This window comes from Pseudopodoces humilis, chromosome 2 (assembly GCF_049639895.1).
Source record: "Pseudopodoces humilis isolate 2021_Gansu_Grassland_sample_001 chromosome 2, ASM4963989v1, whole genome shotgun sequence".
NCBI classification, from domain to species: Eukaryota; Metazoa; Chordata; class Aves; order Passeriformes; family Paridae; genus Pseudopodoces; species Pseudopodoces humilis.
Window position 1 is genome coordinate 48,345,636 of NC_142201.1, and position 18,899 is coordinate 48,364,534.

At 34.4% G+C, this 18,899-nt stretch overlaps 1 protein-coding gene across 13 annotated transcripts in view; it reads left to right on the forward strand.

Moving 5' to 3' along the window:
- The window catches only part of MYCBP2 (MYC binding protein 2), a 172,573-nt gene that overhangs the window by 81,532 nt on the left and 72,142 nt on the right, over window positions 1-18,899 (forward strand). For all 13 annotated transcript variants that reach the window (XM_088052247.1, XM_088052249.1, XM_088052253.1 and 10 more), the window contains 17 exons: window positions 460-585; window positions 681-808; window positions 2,420-2,511; window positions 3,357-3,491; window positions 3,574-3,657; window positions 4,941-5,037; window positions 5,839-6,031; window positions 6,649-6,923; window positions 7,875-8,096; window positions 9,775-9,966; window positions 10,779-10,985; window positions 11,712-11,843; window positions 12,375-12,553; window positions 15,149-15,291; window positions 16,072-16,172; window positions 17,217-17,435; window positions 18,538-18,763. In XM_088052247.1, the coding sequence (XP_087908373.1) occupies window positions 460-585; window positions 681-808; window positions 2,420-2,511; window positions 3,357-3,491; window positions 3,574-3,657; window positions 4,941-5,037; window positions 5,839-6,031; window positions 6,649-6,923; window positions 7,875-8,096; window positions 9,775-9,966; window positions 10,779-10,985; window positions 11,712-11,843; window positions 12,375-12,553; window positions 15,149-15,291; window positions 16,072-16,172; window positions 17,217-17,435; window positions 18,538-18,763 (2,751 nt within the window). The remainder of the gene's footprint in view (window positions 1-459; window positions 586-680; window positions 809-2,419; window positions 2,512-3,356; window positions 3,492-3,573; window positions 3,658-4,940; window positions 5,038-5,838; window positions 6,032-6,648; window positions 6,924-7,874; window positions 8,097-9,774; window positions 9,967-10,778; window positions 10,986-11,711; window positions 11,844-12,374; window positions 12,554-15,148; window positions 15,292-16,071; window positions 16,173-17,216; window positions 17,436-18,537; window positions 18,764-18,899) is intronic.

The following is an 18,899-nucleotide window of genomic DNA, read 5'->3' on the forward strand; positions in this document are numbered from 1 at the left end:
TAACTTTCAACTTGAACAGTACTTTTTTATGTCTGAGTCAAAGCAAGGCATGTTAGGTACCCATGTGTATGAAACAAAACACCTTTTGTGAGGCGTTTAAAAACTGTTCATAATTCAGTTCCTACTTGAATTCTTTCTGGGTAATATTGTAAGTCTAAAAAGGAAAAAATTGTTGCAGGCAATTTATTTGCCATTGGAAAAGTTGCAAAGTAGGTTTAATCATGTTTGTTATTCTGGATAATAAATTAAATGAAGTTGATCTTCAGTAGCAAGCCTTGTGATTCAGCAGCAGTGACCCTTGACCTAATCAAAACTATAAACAACGCAGTAGCATATGTGTGGTTTAGGGACAAAACAGTTAGATTGCTTTGATTTTCTTAACTAGTGTTCATTTCCATTTCAATGATTATAATCAACAGTGAGAAAATTTGGCTTCTTTTTGGTTTTGCTTTTTTTTAGGTTGCCTTGATACTTTGGCTGCTATGCAGGACTTAAAAATGGGTGTTGCAAATACAGAAGAAGAGACTCAAGCAGTAATGAAAGTTTATTCTAAAGAAGACTATAGTGTTGTTAACAGATTTGAAAGTATGTACACACTAAAATTTTGTAGCACAAGCTGATCAGCTTGCAGAACAACAGACTAAGATTAATTACATTTTTGATGGGGTTTCTTTCTGCAGGTCATGGAGGAGGCTGGGGTTATTCAGCCCACTCAGTAGAAGCCATCCGTTTCTGTGCTGATACAGATATATTGCTAGGTGGTCTTGGTCTTTTTGGTGGTAGAGGCGAATACACTGCTAAAATTAAGGTAGGAGTTTTTGTTTTGTTTTAAGCAATATTATTTCTCAAAATCAGAATTTCAGTGATGCCATCTAAAACCGTACTTAGTTTTATTCCTTGGTGAATGAGTGGTTCACTGTATGTGGAAAGCCTGTAGCCACAGTGTATGAAGTAGAGAGCTGAGAATTACCACTCTTGCTTTTCATGAGTTGACCCATTCTTACCTTCACTAAATGCTGTGCCATCTTAGAGATATCTTGGACAGGTATTTTAGTGGTCTGAATGGTTTTGTGGTCTATTTACACAAAGCTCCAAGGTCCATCAGCAGAAAATTGGTGTTGTGGGCTTCAGGTTAAAATCGCATCCTGTGTGATTCATGAGAGGCTGTTCTCGAAAGCAGAAAAAGAGTCCTTATCAAGAGCCATTGCTTTCCTCTTTCCTTGCCACTTCTTTCTCAGACTGTTGTCTGGATAGCTTCTGGGCTGGGATTCCTCAACAGAGGGCAAATGGCACTGAATACAATTAACTCTGTGATTATATGGTGGAGCATGTGTACTGGTTATTTTAAATAAATCTGGCTTTGGATAAATAAACCTCACAGAAACACACACTGTGGTGTAGGAGCTCTGGTTTCAGGGATGTGTTCTCTGCTCCTATATTTAATAAGGATTTTGGTAAAAGATGATGTTTTATCTGAGATTTCTGTTAGATTTTGTATATTCAGAATATGTTTTTGTTGTTACATGTTATTTTGTGGGTTATTGAATTTTCTTCCTCTGTTTTCAGATAGATAGGTATCGATGTTTGTTCTAGGGAAATGGTTGACACACGTTTAGCAGTAACATTTGCATAAGTCAACAGGAAATCCAAAATAAGTAGTTGCACTTTATTGTAGTTTAACATAATGACTGAGAATTGCAAATGACTACGTACAACCAAGAAATGTAATGTTAGTCATGCCTTTTAAATACCAGAGATAATAACGTTATGATAATACTTTAATATTATATTTTCAGTTTGTTTAGGATTAGCTTATAGCCAAGATAAGATTCGCCAGTCCGGGCAGAAATAATCTGTGTATTGAGTAAGTGTTTACAAGAGAAATCATAGAGATGTATTGTGGTCCTTTTTCAAAATCATCAAACCATAGAAATTATTTTTAAGTATGAAAACAAAGTTCACTTAGGTATCATGTTTTGTCCCAGTCAACCACTGTTTATAACACTATTGACTGTCTCTGCTAAACTGTCAAGCTGTCCCTTTCCAGAGAAGCTGAGTATATCTTATGTTTAGGTAGTGCATTTCCATCGGTGATGGAAACTGCAACTTGTGCCCAACTTTGCCTTATTTAGATGCTCTGCTTTTGTCTTGTTTGCAAGACGTAGGGAGTTAAAACTTAAAAAATATAACTGGACCATTTAAAAATATATCTGGACCTGAGTCTGGGAGGTCAGTGTCAATTGCTGTTTCTTAACAGTTAATACCTGACTTCTAAATGGGATTTTTCCTGTCAGTGATATTTAGTAGTTATTTTTGGGAAGGAAGAGCCATGATTTCCAGAGTGCCAGACAAGAAAAAGTGGTATTATGAGATTTCTAACACCTAAGACATAGTTCTACCTGTTTTCTTACTTCACCAGTTGTTTGAATTGGGTCCAGATGGGGGAGACCATGAAACAGATGGAGATCTCCTTGCTGAGACAGATGTCTTGGCATATGATTGTGCTGCCAGGTAAGATGTTTAGCTTGATCTTTATTTTTACTTCCCTGTACACATTTTAGTATCACTTTAAATATCAGCAGAGATGGTCTACATCATTAGAATTTTGTAGCAAGTGGTGTAAAACACTTGAAGTGTGTAGGGAAATAGTAAAACACCAAATACATCCTCAAACCATTATGGTATTTAAATTAAAAGAAGAAAAATAATCAAATTCTTGCTCTTGTATGAATGCAAGTCAAATTCCATCTTAATGTGTTGAGACCACAAGACAAAATATTGCAGCAGCCCTTTTGTGGATATGGTCGTGTTAACCATGTTGTAGCTGCTTTTTCATTACCTGGAATGAAGTAATTTAAATTTCAAATGATACATGATTAATTCTTTCAGGTTTAAGTCTTACATATCAGTCCCCTAAATATATATTCTATTAATTTCTTTAATACTTATTGTAATTACTAAGAATTTATGTATAAATTCTTGTAATTTACAAACATTTTCTGAAATCAATTTTATGTAGTACTTTATAATTAATACTTTTCTTGCAGTGTTATATATTAAATGTAATTGGGTTTGTGTGTTAATTTAACTTAATGTCTCCTTACTCTGTTTGGTGTTGATATGATTGTTTCACAATTGAAGATCAAGCACAACGTAGGCATTTGTGGGTCCGTCTGAATTATTATTTTTTAATTACTACAATATTTTTGGATTAAAAAGTTTTGGGTTTTGAATATAAATAGATTCAACTTAATACCATTACATCTCAATGTCTTTTAACAAATTACACCCTAATTATAAAAGTTAATATAAAAAATAATTCACATCTAACATTTTGCAAAATTTACTTCTCCCAGAGAGAAATATGCAATGATGTTTGATGAGCCAGTACTCCTGCAAGCTGGCTGGTGGTATGTAGCCTGGGCAAGAGTGTCAGGACCTAGCAGTGATTGTGGATCTCATGGACAGGCCTCTATTACTACAGATGATGGGTATGTCTTTTTTCTGTATTTTTTATTGAAAAAGAAGAGCTCTAATAAGACTTGAATAATAACTGAGTTATTTCTCTTTCAGTGTTGTATTTCAGTTTAAAAGTTCCAAGAAATCAAATAATGGTACAGATGTGAATGCAGGGCAGATTCCGCAATTACTATACAGGTAATACTTTAACCTCTGGAACAACTCACTGACATTTTTTTTAAGAGAAATATTAAATTCATTATAAGTGTGTTTCATGAAAATATTATTGTATTAAGTGAAGGAAATCAGTTTCTGGAAAATGTAGGGAAAACTTTTGTGTCTTTGTGAAAAGTAACAAAATTGTACCCACATTTACTTCCTTGCTATTTTTCTTGCAGTCATCCTGTGTAAGTCTTGAGATTTTCATTTACACCCATCGGACCTCCTGATTTCATATAACATGAGTAATATTTTTTGTTAGCTGGGAGGTGCTCTATTTGGTCACCCTCAGTTTAGGAGCTGTATACTCTTGAACAAATGATGTTAATGAAACAAAGCCAAAACCAACAATGAACTGTGCTTTACAATGAGTTACAATAAACTTATCATTGCCATGGTAAATGTTATGTGTTTTAATAATCAGGAACTCTTTCACTGTGTTGTTGTATATTTACAGATTTCCTCAGATATGACATGTCCACATGTCATCATTTTGTCCACATGACATAATTTTTGTATTTTGTGTATGTAATCGCCCCAGCCTCCATGCTGATTCTGAAACTCAGAATTCTTTCATACCAGTTCTCTTGCAATGTCCTTTCTAAGCATGTCCTTTTCAAAGTTCCTTCGCAGAACAGCTCACTTCTGCCATTAAGCTCTCTGTCCATAGATGCCCTGTCCCTCTAGGTGAAAGTTTTGTTTTGATGTATATGAAGTCCTGGCATGACAAATCCGTCATTTGAGTGATTTCTGTGGAGAGATGGCTGTAGCCAAAAGGCAAACAAGTCTTGAGGCTTCTGAAGACCAATGAGTGACACAAAAGGGAAGGTGCTGCAGTGATAGATGCTGTCTGTATTTTTAACCTCCGCATATATTTTGTCTTCACAAAACCAGTATTCTTTTAAGGAATAACATTTCTAGTCTTGATGCCATCTGAGGAAATAGAGTAAATATTTGTAATAATTACATTTAGTTAAATCTCAACCTAATTTTCAGTAGTCTCGGGACTGCCAGTTGAACAGAATTCAAGATACTTAGTTTCTGGTCTAGAATGATTAGGAAATTGGAGAAAGTTTTGTTGAAATGGAACATTTTTTTGGATAGTTAAACTTTTTCACCTTGTTTTTTTTCCCCACTTGAACAATAAAAACAGTAAAAACTACAAAAAGTAAAAAACTAAAACAAAACACCAAACCCAACCCAAAACTCTACTAAAAGTGAAAACTGGAGATTTCAAGTAAGTTCTAAAATTGTTCTTCCAGGTTGCCAACAAGTGATGGCAGTGCATCCAAAGGAAAACAGCAAACCAGTGAACCCGTACATATTTTAAAGAGATCTTTTGCCAGAACTGTCTCAGTGGTGAGTACTACCAAGAATCTTCAGTGTTTCCTGAAAGGTCATCGGTGTTGGGAAACTGAAAGATCTAGATGTGGAAATAATGGTTTGGTGCTTGCTTTCTCAAGGAGAAGTTAGGTACACTGATAGAATATTTTATTTTTTGACTTTTTCTGAAGATTTTATTTCAGTGTTCAACAACAAATACTTTTATTTTGTTTTCTGAGGTACAACTATATGAAATTATTGACCACATACAATCATAATAGGAGAAACAAAACTTTCTTAAATCCTCAGATTTTTGTGAACTACCATGTCCTTCTCTGTTAGGCTCTCAGGTACTGTAAATGTCATGTAGTGGCCATGATCCTGCAGATCATAACTGTTTAAAAACAAAGAAGACAGGGCTGAAGACAGCCCTGATAATACTTTTTGACAATAATGTATTATGTCAAAAGTAGGTATTATATTCTTCTGTAGAAAAAGCAAGTAAAATATACTGGAAAATCTCCATTACAGGTGAATACAGTTATTAGTTCTTAAATAACTGAGAGGCTTCAACACATAATATTCTAGTGCATGTTTTAGATAGATTTTTATCATGGTATTGCAGTGAAGTGCCCCCTGCATTCTCAGTGTTTTTTTTATTTCCAAGCAAAATAGGATTTGCGTGTTGCATAGTAGATGGGCATAGACATAAATGTGTTTCCATAATAAACATGAATATAGGGGCTATTTGCCTTTCGTCTAAAATGGATGCAGAACAGTAATTTCTTGTTTTTTAATACTAAATCTGTCTTCGGTGTCCTTCATACTGTGGAACAGGAATGCTTTGAATCTTTACTGAGCATTCTTCACTGGAGTTGGACAACACTGGTGCTGGGAGTTGAAGAACTTCGTGGGCTGAAGGGTTTCCAATACACTGCTACTCTTCTAGATTTAGAAAGGCTGCGTTTTGTGGGCACTTGCTGCCTGAGATTGCTGAGGGTCTACACCTGTGAAATATATCCAATATCAGGTATTCCTCTCAGTTCACTTGTTTCATATTTATTAGCAAATAATCTACAGGATATTTATGATTTGATCTAAGTATTCATGTATAAAATAAATTTGCTCATAGAGATATTTTTATTGGAGCAATTAAAGACTTACTTTCAGAAACAGGAAATTTTCAATTGTCTGCATAACTAAGTATCCTAGTACCGCATGTTTACATTGTAGCCTGTGTGTTTTCAAGTTAATTTCCTGTTTGATTTGTCAGTTGGGTTGTTTTGGACTATTTGTATCTTCTTTTTTCCCACTGCTGTACATAGGGTTTGCTGTGGTGGTGAGCACAGTGTGAATTTGAGATTGTATTTTGTTTTTGTGCCTGTACTTTAACAATGCTCATTAAAATGCAGTATATATTATAAAAGACCAGAAAAGTGGGAGTTTTTAATGCTCATGTTTCTTTGATAGAGTTTAACACCCTTTCACTGTTTTACTTTTGGAATTAACTTCTCTGAATGTAGATTCAACAATGTTGCTAAATTCTCTTTCTTTTTTTCTGTTTATCTATTCGCATGTAAAATGTGCATTTTAACATGAAGATGTTTCATTATTGTACATTTAATGTTTGTTTGTGTAATCTTCCAGCTACAGCAAAGGCAGTTGTAGAAGAAACCAGCAAACTAGCAGATTGCATTGGAAAAACTAGGACCTTGTTGAGAAAAATTTTATCTGAAGGAGTTGACCATTGCATGGTGAAGTTGGACAATGATCCACAAGGATATCTCAGTCAGCCTCTCAGTCTGTTAGAAGCTGTTCTTCAGGAATGCCATAATACATTCACAGCTTGCTTCCATTCATTCTATCCAACACCAGCTCTCCAGTGGGCATGTCTTTGTGACTTGCTGAACTGTTTGGACCAGGTACATTAAAATGGCACAAGTAAATATTACAGCTTAGCTTGCCCTTTTGCTCAAATTGAAGTCAAGTAATACTTAAAACTGTTACTAATTTTTTGAATTTATCCATATTTGCAACTTGAGTTCTATTGTGTTTTGGATTTTTTTTTTTTAATGACTGGGAATTGGATTTGTTTCTGGGTTTGTTCATTTGGAGTGTTCTCTAAATGTAGTTCAACAAGAGCCTAGTAAGTTTGTCTTCTTTAGCTTGTAAGATTCTGTGTGGGACAGCGAAGAAAATTTGTGGTGCTGGTAGCTGTCAGAACCTGCTTTTTTATGTGTGCCTTATATGTGCTTACTCTTGCTGTATGTTGCCTAAGAGCATCCATGTGGTATTTTTATCACTAACACTTGAGTAATTCCTTATTATTATTATTACTGCAACAGTACTCTGATCCAGCCAAGTACATGAGAAGCAGCTGTAAATACTATTCTATAATCAACAACTTTCTTCTTTTGCTTATTGTGAATGAGCATACCACATCTAAGCAGTCTAGTTGGTTGCTTGCATTGCTTGTGGTGAGATCTAAACAGTTTCCTGCTTTGCATGAAAATTCATTTAGCATATACAGTTTCAAGGAAGAATCTGTTCTTTAATGTATTACTCTAATTAAGTTGTTTAATTATAATTGTTAATTATAAGAAAAGCCTTGTCTTCAAAGATTACCTTTGAAATTGTGGTATCATTAGATGGGCTTATTATTTTAAAATATGACAACCAAGAAATTTTAATTTCTCCAGTTTTGAAGATCTGAATTCAAGCTTTTGAGAGAAGGTAATGTAAAATTCATAAGAAAGCTTTCTCTAAATTTTTTTTATTAATTACGATAAAGCTGGCAAGTTCCTTTCAAAAGCAGTTTCTCTGTTGTTTCAGTGCAGTGGTGCCATTCTGTTAATTTATTTTTATGTCTTTAGGATATCCAGGAAGCAAACTTCAAGACCTCCAGTAGTCGGCTCCTTGCTGCTGTCATGTCTGCCCTGTGCCACACTTCAGTGAAGCTGACCTCCATCTTTCCCATTGCATACGATGGAGAGGCCTTGCTGCGCTCCATGGTTAAACAAGTCAGCACTGAGAACGACTCTGCTCTGGCCCATCGCTTTCCTCTTCTGGTTGCACACATGGAAAAGCTTAGTCAGGTTAGGATGTATTCTAAAAATTCAGCGTTTCTTCTACTTTGTGACAAAAAGCTGTTACGTACCTGCAAGTTTTTGCTTGATAAAGATGTATGTGAATTTGCCCGTTTTCTTTCTAAAAGGCTTCGTTCAGAAACTTACTATTTTTTACAGTTTTGTCTGAAATATTGCAACTATTTCTTCTTTGAAGAATGTCTAAGCAGAATGGTTCTTATCTTGGAATTGGAAGAAATATCCTTTGGAGTAGTATTCTGTTGTATAGTGTTTTCTGCATCAGTTTTTCAGCTTTTTCATGTGATCACAAGGAAGAGCACGTAGATAGACTTGGTGTTTTGAGGAAGAGTCAACACAACTTAGTTGTGTAATGTTTGTAAAAGAAAGTCGTGTCCCAAACTGGAGTTTTTAAAGGGGTCAATAAAGGAATCCCAGTTTATACTGTTCTAGGACAGGTTATTAAACAAATTCCTAATCAGGGGCTCTTTAATGCTATATTGTTGTACTTCTGTTATTTTGGAATTGTAGAATTGACTTACAGGAATGAGAAGGGTAAAGATAATCAGGGAAATGGAACTACTGATAATTATTGTGTAGTTTGGAAGACAATGGGGTAAGATAGTATAAAGTGATGAATTATGCAAGAAAAGCAAATAAAGGACAGTTGTAGAGTCTACCATTATCAGAAGTTTAGAGCAAATGGAAAGGTCAGAAGTTTTCTGCTCTTCATAAAATACACAGTTAAGGTGGGGGCCATATTCCGGTACACCATTATTGTGCTAAAAGCTTTCATGGGCTTGGAAAGCACCTGTACAAATTAATGAAGGAAAAAAAACCACCAGGCACTATTAAATGCAAATAGAATATTTGTGTCTTGAATACAGCAACGTCCTAACTGTAAAAGATGGGAAGGTGTTCTGTACAGTTTTGCTTTGCCTGGTTGTCTTCCATATTTGTTCACTATTTGGATATTTTTTTGGGGAGACGAAGGGGTAAGAAAGATAAAGCTTGGATTTTCATCAGTAGAGCTGATTTTAATTTTTTATCAGAAATTATTTTCAGCATGGATAACTGTTAAAAGAAATAGTTGATCATGTCAGTGCTAGGCAGAAGACACAATAGATGCCTAAGCTTAGATTTGTTTTGTAGTTTTCATTCAGCAAAGAACAGCCGTGTTTATAATCATCCCACCATTGGTTTTGTCTTACCTCTTTGCATAGAAGATTCTTTTTGCTAACAACAAAACAATAAAACTTGTCTTTTTTTAGACACTGCAGAAGAAAATTATATGAGCAGTTTCAAAGGTAGCTATATATCCACTGTGTTTCAATGTGTACTTTTAAAGCCCATAGGTTTTATACAGTATATATTTTTATATATATTTATATATACAGTATATAAAGAAGAGACCTCTCCTGGGAAGGACACCTGTATATGGTATTTTCTAGTGCAACAGAAGACTTGTCACCACCTCATTCAGGAAATTACGGACATGGATAAATTATTTTGACAAAGGATTACACACTATGATATCTTTGAGAATTTTTTTTTCCACCTTCTAGACATTTCTTATCTTTATGAAGTCACAGATATTTCAATTACCTAATACTTGTAACAAGTGAAAGTTTTTGGTTTGTTTTTTTTTTAATAACCATGTCATTTGTCATTGCTTTTCTTTATATTGCAGAGTGAGGAGAATGTTTCAGGGATGACAAGCTTTCGGGAGGTGTTGGAAAAGATGTTGGTCATTGTTGTCTTACCAGTACGGAACAGCCTTAGAAGAGAAAATGAACTTTTCTCATCACATCTGGTTTCTAATACCTGTGGGTTGCTTGCTAGTATTGTGAGTGAGCTTACAGCATCAGCATTAGGATCTGAGGTAAAGCTGCTTTAAAGTAATTTTTGAAGTCTTTCAGGACAAACGTATTATGAATGTGGTACAGGCTGGGATGGGCATTTAATAGGTATGCAGATCTTTCAGAGATTCAGGAATTCTCTGTTTTATGTAGTGCAGATGTTTTGCATAAATTTAAAAGCATATGTTCACTGTGTTAGGGAAGTACTGTTGATAATAAGCTACTTCATTAGGGCTGCAGAAAACTGCAGATTATTTTAAAAATGGCAAATTTTTTGAGTACTTTGCTTTTTGCCTGCATCTTTGTGTACATATACAATCCTTTCAGGAGGCTATAACTTAGTTAAGTGACAGAAAAGTATTTGACTTCGTTAAAGGTATGTCACTGTGCTATCAACAGGCTTTTCTCACAGAAAGAATCAAGCTTTTGATAACATCTTGATTCAAGGTGTTTTTATCATTATGTAACATCTGTTTCTGCCCTCTATTAATCTTGACTGTACCTAAGGCAGAAATACTTAATCTTTTTTTAGTACAGCTAATTTGTATTTTTTGCTAATTCATCCTATAAAATACATATTTAAATACTTCTAAAAACCAGTTGGATTTCTATTTATTCCTAGTTAATTTCTAACTATCACAAATACTTTGTTTTTATTTTTAGTCAATATTAACTAGAAGGCTAAGTAGTGGCATCTTCTGTGGTTTATGAGCTGACTTTTAAAATTTACCCAATTGAAAAATCTGGTAATTGAATTCCCTTAACTTTGCTTTATTAAAGTTATGTGACATTTAGCACTGAATATTTTCTGACAACTGTATTTAACTTTCCACAGGTTGACGGGCTGAATTCTCTCCATTCTGTCAAATCCACTCCAAACCGATTCACTAAAACAAGTCAGGGACGAAGCTGGAATACTGGGAATGGATCCCCTGATGCAATATGTTTCTCCGTTGACAAACCTGGTGTAGTTGTAGTAGGATTTTCTGTTTATGGTGGAGGAGGAATTCATGAGTATGAGTTGGAGGTATTAGTTGATGATGTAAGTATTACATTTGGGAAAACAGTTTGAACAAAGGTAACATCAGACTTTTTTTTAGAGTATATTTTACAATGTGATATTTTCATAATCTTATTCGGTCCAGGTAAACTAGGTAAAACAGTGCACTGATAGTGTTTTTTTGCTTGTGGTGAAGATTTTTGTTACCACAAGCTTCCTTCCATATCTAGTAGGGTCCTTATCTTGGTTATTGTCTTGAACTCTTCCTTTGGATTACAAGTAATATTTGAAGTATCGGGAGCTTTTCACTTCCGGGAGCTAAATGTAAATTAGTACCAGTTACCTCTCTGTAAACCATGAATGCAAGTATGAAATGAGGTTAAAACCAAAAATTGAAGAAAAGGGTAATGGCCTACCAGCGTGATCAGACTGTACCTAGAGTTGTTTCATGTGCTGTTGATGTACTCTCTTAGAAGCAGTATAAGACTGTGTTGTGGGTTCTTACACACAGTTGCTTACTATAACTGATGATTCTGGTCTCTTCCAAAAGACAAGTATAGGTTACTATGGGAAATTAACCTCTCTGCTCAGTAATTTCCTCTTTAAGGGAAAGACTTCACTGTTGACTCTGAACAGATTTTTCATCTTTTTGTTTGTAATGCCGTGTGTAAAAATTTATGCAATGGAACATAAGTTGCACAATTGCGTATGTCATGTCATGTATTTACATTTAAAATGTATTAAAATCAGTTTGTTTCTTTGAATCAGAGTGATCATACTGGAGATGCAACTCATTCTCATAGATGGACATCTTTAGAACTGGTTAAAGGAACTTATACCACAGATGATTCTCCTAGTGACATAGCTGAAATCAGACTTGACAAAGTTGTGCCACTGAAGGTAAATAAAAGCACATCTGTAGGTTTCATACAACTTCTTTAGATAACAAAATTGAAATGGTCAGTGTAAATTGTTTAAGTGTTTGGGTGCACATTCATAAGTTGATCTTGACTTATGTGCTTCATAATGTCTCAGTTTCAACCTGTAAGTTGAAACTTACAAATCCTGTCAGCTACAAGAAATTAGAACCCAGTTTTTATAGTTGCATAAGATAGATTGTAGTTGCTTAGTAATTTCAGAATATTTTTGCAAGTGCAACTTTTTTTGTGCAACTTGATAGTTAATTTTCTTGGATATCTGCTTACTCTTAGAGTAATTAGTAGTAATTTAAGTTATGGCCTGTAATTTGGGAACATGGAACAGCTCTGATTTTTCCCAAATGCTGGATCATTGTTGTTTAATCTCATTTGTAGAGTGCTTTGAAGAACTTTTTGACTCTCCAGTATTAATGTAAAACAATAACTTTCATATACCATGAAGCCATTTGATACTTGTTTTATACTGCAACCTGTTTTTGCTCTCCTTTTTAAGGAAAATGTGAAATATGCAGTTCGTTTGAGGAATTATGGAAGCCGGACTGCCAATGGAGATGGTGGAATGACCACAGTTCAGTGTCCAGATGGTGTAACATTTACATTTAGTACATGTAGTCTGAGCAGTAATGGCACCAACCAAACACGAGGACAAATCCCACAGATCCTTTATTACAGGTGTGTGTGTTATAATGATTCATTTCTAAGAAAAGTGAACAAAACCATTGCAGTGTGCCTACACCACATCTGTTTTTTAAGAAGTGATAGAAATAAATGCATCCAGAGTGTTTGTCATGCCTCTTCGAGTCTTGTTTTAGGTTCTCTGTTTTTTTTTGACTTGACAAATAATGTGATGGTTGACTTCTTACAAGGTTCATTGTTTACTACCTTGAATCTCTAAAAATATGGCGAACTCGTAAGATACACTATTTCAATTTCTGTGTTTTCTATACCATAATAGATATCTGAGAGATTTCTCACTGGCATGTTTATCTTTCCAATTTATGCAGTTCTTAAGTTTCCAAACATAATTGCATCAGGCAGCGAGGCCTGTTTATATAGGAACTATCTCCTCTCCTACTTAGAGTTGAAAGGTATAAAAAGAGAAATTGTGATTGCCTGGAGAAAGTCAGCTGAAACATCTGACTATCCTGTAGGGGAGCTTTACTTCAGCCTTTCTGGATGACAGTAGGAAATCATTTGTGGTAATGCTTTTGCAAAGAGCATTGCTTTTGTGTTTGAGGTACCTTACACTGATTTGTATAAAGACACGATTTTCAAACTGGCAGTATAAGGCTGATCAACATAAGATGGAAGTAGTAAAGGGATCAGTGAACAATAATTTGCTTTTATCTTTGATTGTGTGAAAAGTACCTACATAATAAAGATGTAGAAGAAATTATAAAGTAATACTACACCAACTGATGTATTTTAGAGTACCAAGCACATGAACATGTTGCTCTTAAGATGGTTTTAAAGAAGTTAAAATAGGAAGAAATAAAGTGGCCAGCAAAATGATAGTAATAGTATATTTGAAGATAGAGGCTACCTACTCTAGGCTACCTTAAAACATGAGATTGTGCTCAAAGATCCAGCTTGTCAGTAAAAACAGTAATTGTTTATTAAAGAATGGAATTGCAGTGGTGCAGGTTGTAATACTTTAACTGATTTAATCTCCTGGAATTTTGGACTTTATTATGAAATATAATAACTGGAAAGTATCATTATGTAAGAAGGATGAAAGACATGGAAAATGTCCTAGATTGTCTACATTTATACAGGCAAAAGAGAAAATTACAGAGAAATAACAATTTCTTTGATTTCAGAAAAGCAAAGGAGGTAATTTCAGTAATGGAAACTTCAAGGCATTCTAACAATGATAAATCAACATATGAAAAAAACCCACACAGAAGTCCTGTCTTCAGATCAGAACAGTCCTAGATTTTTTGTTTCAACTAATAAAAATCCAAAGAAGCTTTCAAAAGACTGTAGTGGTACAAGTTGGAACTGTTACAGAATAAATTGTGTTGAAAAAATTGCAGCTGCTCTGCTGTAATCACAATGTCTTTTAGTAGTTTTCATAGAAAAGATAAATTTAATGTTATCTGATGCATGACCATGGTTATAGACTTAGTTTGAGAACTTACTGTTTGATATATAGTGATTTGAAGTTCTGATCTGCCTACAGCAAACAAATGTTCAGTCAACTGTTACAGAACAGCTTGTAGAAGTCATGCTCCATTTTGTTTGGAGGATGCTCAGATATCAATAGAATTGTTTCCTAGGCATATGCAAAGAAAGGCCACATACAGAAGATAACACACTTTCGGTAAGGGCAGAAAAGTTTTGGAGGAATTTTTTGGAAAAGGACTCAGTTGAATCACACCTACCATCAGTGGCTAAAAACTTCAAAGGAAAAAGGCTTGAGGCTGACAGCAAAACTACAGTTTTAGGATGCTGAGAAAACATAATCTTTTTATAAGTGTGACTGAGTCATATCACAGAGGAGGAGAAATATCCTTGTTCACTGAACTGCTTGAAGTAAAATTTCTGTACTTTCTGAGCTGCTAGTCCTGAAATAATATACTGGACAAACATAAGATACCCGAAAGAGAATGTTAGATTTTGTTTTACATGTTGACCAAGTGATTTTATTTCTCTGTGCCAAGGTGTAATCACTGTCATATTGAAGGCTTGAATTAGTTTGTAATTGTCATTTGATAGCTTTGAAAAAGCAAATTGAACCTTATTGAAATATTTTCATGCATAATGTTGTTTAGGAGAGCCTAATTTAACATACAGAACGGATTTAAAAGAAAAAACTATTTGGTAAGGATAAGCCCAAGATTGTGTTTCAAAGCCATAATTAATCTTTGAAATAAGAAGGGAGAATCTTTGTCTTTTATGCAAATGGAAAAATAGCCATTAAGTAAGTTTTACTTGTTTCTGTGAAGCATTTAATGTTGCTCTGTTTTTACCAAGAAAGGCAACTGACTTTGGAAGAGCATAGCAATTAATACATTTCTGTGGTTTAAAAGGCATCTACAGAAAAGAAACATTTCAGAAAAATGCTTTTTATACTTTTTGCCAAACACAATTCTTGCAAAGGACAAACAGTGAGACATTTCCTCCAAAATGTCCTTTGTGGTTTATTTATTTTTTTTATTGCTTTATCATAAACTACTTTGCTTATTCTGTGCCAAAAATCAGTCAGTAATTTTTTTAATGTAATTTTGTATTTGTGAACTTACTTTAACTTAATCCACTATCCAGGAGTGAGTATGATGGAGATCTGCAGTCACAGCTCTTGAACAAAGCTAATGAAGAAGACAAAAACTGTAGCAGGGCTCTTTCTGTCGTGAGTGCTGTTGTACGAGCAGCCAAAGACTTGTTGCACAGAGCTCTTGCTGTAGATGGTAAGGCTTGAGAAAAATTAACTTTTCAAAACTTTTTACTTTGCTAGCAAGCCACAGTAGTAGAATATCACCTAAATACAAGAGTCATGATGTTTCTCCTTTGCTTTATACTTTGCAAGAGTATTTTTCTAACCTTTCATTCCTATAGGTATTAAACTGTGAATAATTTTTATGTAAATGAGTTGTACTTGCGATAACATAGTCAGCTACTTTGTATAAATTGGCTTATCCAATTAGCAAGTATCATATTAAAGCTGGTAAGATTCGTTATTTCCTAAAGATGTTTTATGATGGATTAGTTGCAAATTTCATGAGTGTTTTGCCCAGAGGTTGTAATCAGTTGGACTGGTTAATGCAATTAGTATATAAGCATTTAAACATCCCTTTTTGAGAAATGTAGATACTAACCATTGTAGCCAAAATGTCCAGAATATTACAGTGTTATAGAAGTCATTTTGAAGGGCTGGGAGGACTGTTACGCTAACTTTTATGCTGTAGAAAATAGGAACACTACTTCACAAAATGGCAAAGAATGCAATAAAATAATGCGGTAAGAGGAGAACATTTTTCAACAGAGAACTGTATATAATGGCATATTTATTTTGGGTGGACTTTGCAGACTCAGAATTCAGCAGTGTCTAAATAATGAAAACAATTTGAAGTGAAAATAGTTTAGGAAATAGAAGTTTAACTCACAAGAGGAAAACCAGAAAAATAAGATGTGCTTTGAACCGTAGCATGTTTATTAATAATACCTCTGTTCTAATTATCTTTCTTTAGCTGAAGACATTCCAGAAATACTCAGCTCTTCCAGCCTGTTTTCAATGCTGCTTCCCCTCATCATAGCCTACATAGGACCAGTAGCAGCAGCTATTCCCAAGGTATGCTCCTCAACAGAAATTACTGAAGAAATGTATGAATGTTATGCAAGGAAAAAATTGACTCTGAAAGTTTGAACATCTTGATTTCTTACTATTTTGTGAATTAGTAGTCTCTTTGATAATATGACTCGTGAATTTTCCACAAGCCTAGAATTTTAAAAACCTGTAATGCTTTTTTTTTAAACTTCAATTGAAAATATGATTTTAAAAAATACCTTAAGGAAGCAGAAAAATATGACAGATTTTATCAGTAGTAGGAAAATACAAGGAATGAGAAGAATGTAATTTACAGCTCATTAATGAACATTGGTGTGATGAAATGTTTTTTTTATGTTATATAAATTTTATTTTTACAGTAAAGAGCAAAAGCATTTGCTCATTAAATTATTTCTGTCAAATTTAGAGTTTGAAAGATGTCAGCTACAAATAAAAGACATTTCTCTCCAGGGCCATGGTGTTTCTTGCATGTGCCTGGTCTGAGACACTCTTGAAATCTCTTATTAGATCTACAGATCTCAATAATCATTACCTAGTAGACACTATTGCCTTTTATTGGTTTTTTTTTATTTGCTGTAGAATTGTTCCTTCTCTAAGTCTTCCTCTTTGTGCTTAGAAAATGTACTGAAGATTACAAGGAATAGGGCAATGCTTAAGGTTTCATGCGTTAAAATATGTTGAATATTTGAAAAATCCCCCAATATTAATATGATTATAAAGTATAACTGAATTATGACTTGAGTATGAGCTTGTGCTTACTGTCTGTTTATGTTCAAGGTTTTAGTAGAAGCTATTTTAGGGAAAGGATAGCACAGTCGTATATGGATTCTTGTTTTAGTTTTGGTGAGCCTCCAAGAGAAGATGAATGTACTGAGGCATTTTCTGTCAGGATTGTGTAGAAGCAGAATTTCAAAATGGCTGAATGAATTATTATTAGTCATATTCTGAGAATGTTTAAACAGCTGCTGAAGAGAAATGGAAGTATTAGAGTGCTGTTTTCACCAAGTTACAATACTTTGCAATAACACACGTGATGTTATGTTACAGGTTGCTGTTGAGGTCTTTGGCCTGGTACAACAGCTACTTCCTTCTGTGGCAGTTCTGAATCAGAAATATGCCCCTCCAGCTTTTAACCCAAATCAGTCTACAGACAGCACTACTGGAAACCAGCCAGAGCAAGGGCTTTCAGCTTGTACTACCTCCAATCACTATGCTGTTGTAGAAAGTGAGCATCCCTATAAACCTGCCTCTGTGACACACTATAAGGTGAGCACATGCTGCTTCTTAAAAGCTTGACACATGAGTTTTCTTGAGTTAGCATTTGCTATCTGAAAAATTGTCCCTGTGGATGGTAATTAGTATTGTCTAATATAGAAGATAGTTCCTTATACTATTGCTGTATTGCTTTCTGGACAGAACACTACATCAAGTATAGTGGAAAATAGTGAAGTTTTAACCCCCTAATTCAGGTATCTGCTCTAAGTCCCTAAATTTGCATAGTCTTAGATTTTTCTGTGGTTATACAGACTTTCTTTGCTCTAACTGTACAGATTGTAGAAGTTCAAAGTCCTTACATATAGATGGTACGTACATATCAGACTTTCTTGCCTAATACTAAAACAATGTTTTGTAAAAATACCTAAAGTCACATCCAGTCAAATTAATATCCAGAAGTAGCAAACTTATAATCAAGAGCCTGAACAGGACACTAATTATTAATCCAATATTCCATTGCTTGTCCTGTGACATGCAGCAAGACATCCACTGCAGAAAATATAGTTACCATGTGATCACCCTGATGCAATAATGCTTACTTTTGTCCTAAAATTTTATGCAGCATGTCTAAAGCCTCGGTTTTAGTAGTTACTGCATTTGAATTGCTGTAGCTGTATGCAATTTTACTGCAGGCTACATTTACAAGTGGGATTCAGCTGCTCTGTACTTTTCCAGGATTGCACAAAACAGATGTTCATTATGTTTGTTGAAGTTTGAGTTTGAAAAAGAGTATCTGAGAGTTCAATGTTTGTAGTAGTCTGAGGCTGTTTTCTTTAATGAACCTGTACAGAGTTCTTAAAAACAATCAATAGTAGTGCCAGTGCAAATACTTAATCAGAATATTAAGTTATAATGCAGGATTCTAATTGAGTAAAGCGCAAAGCATTTCAGGTGTACATGAATTTCAAAGAATATATTAGGTTAATATTAATTTAAAGAATATCAAAACAATTGTGCAGAATTACATAATTAAATCACTTTTGTGGACTAAATTAGAGTTAAGGCCAAATGGAAATGAAGTAGTAAATATGAAAAAAACCAACCCCGAGAACCCCAAAAGCTTGGACGTAATTAAACTGTTGCTTTGTTTTAGGTGACTTTTCCTGAATGTGTCAGGTGGATAACAATAGAGTTTGACACTCAGTGTGGCACTGCTCAGTCAGAAGATGTTCTACGTTTACTAATTCCTGTCAGAATTGCACAGAGCCTGGGATTTGGACCAAAGCATACCTCTGTTCATGAAAACCTTAATTCATGGATAGAACTAAAAAAGTTCTCTGGATCTTCAGGATGGCCTACCATGGTGTTAGTATTGCCAGGTAATAAATAGATACTGATGAAATTACTAGTAATATGAGTTACTAAAATAATTAAAGAAATTTAATTTTTCTGTAGAATTATTGTGGCAAACAAAGTTAAAGAAGGGTCTTTATCCAAGCTGGCAAGTTAATTATA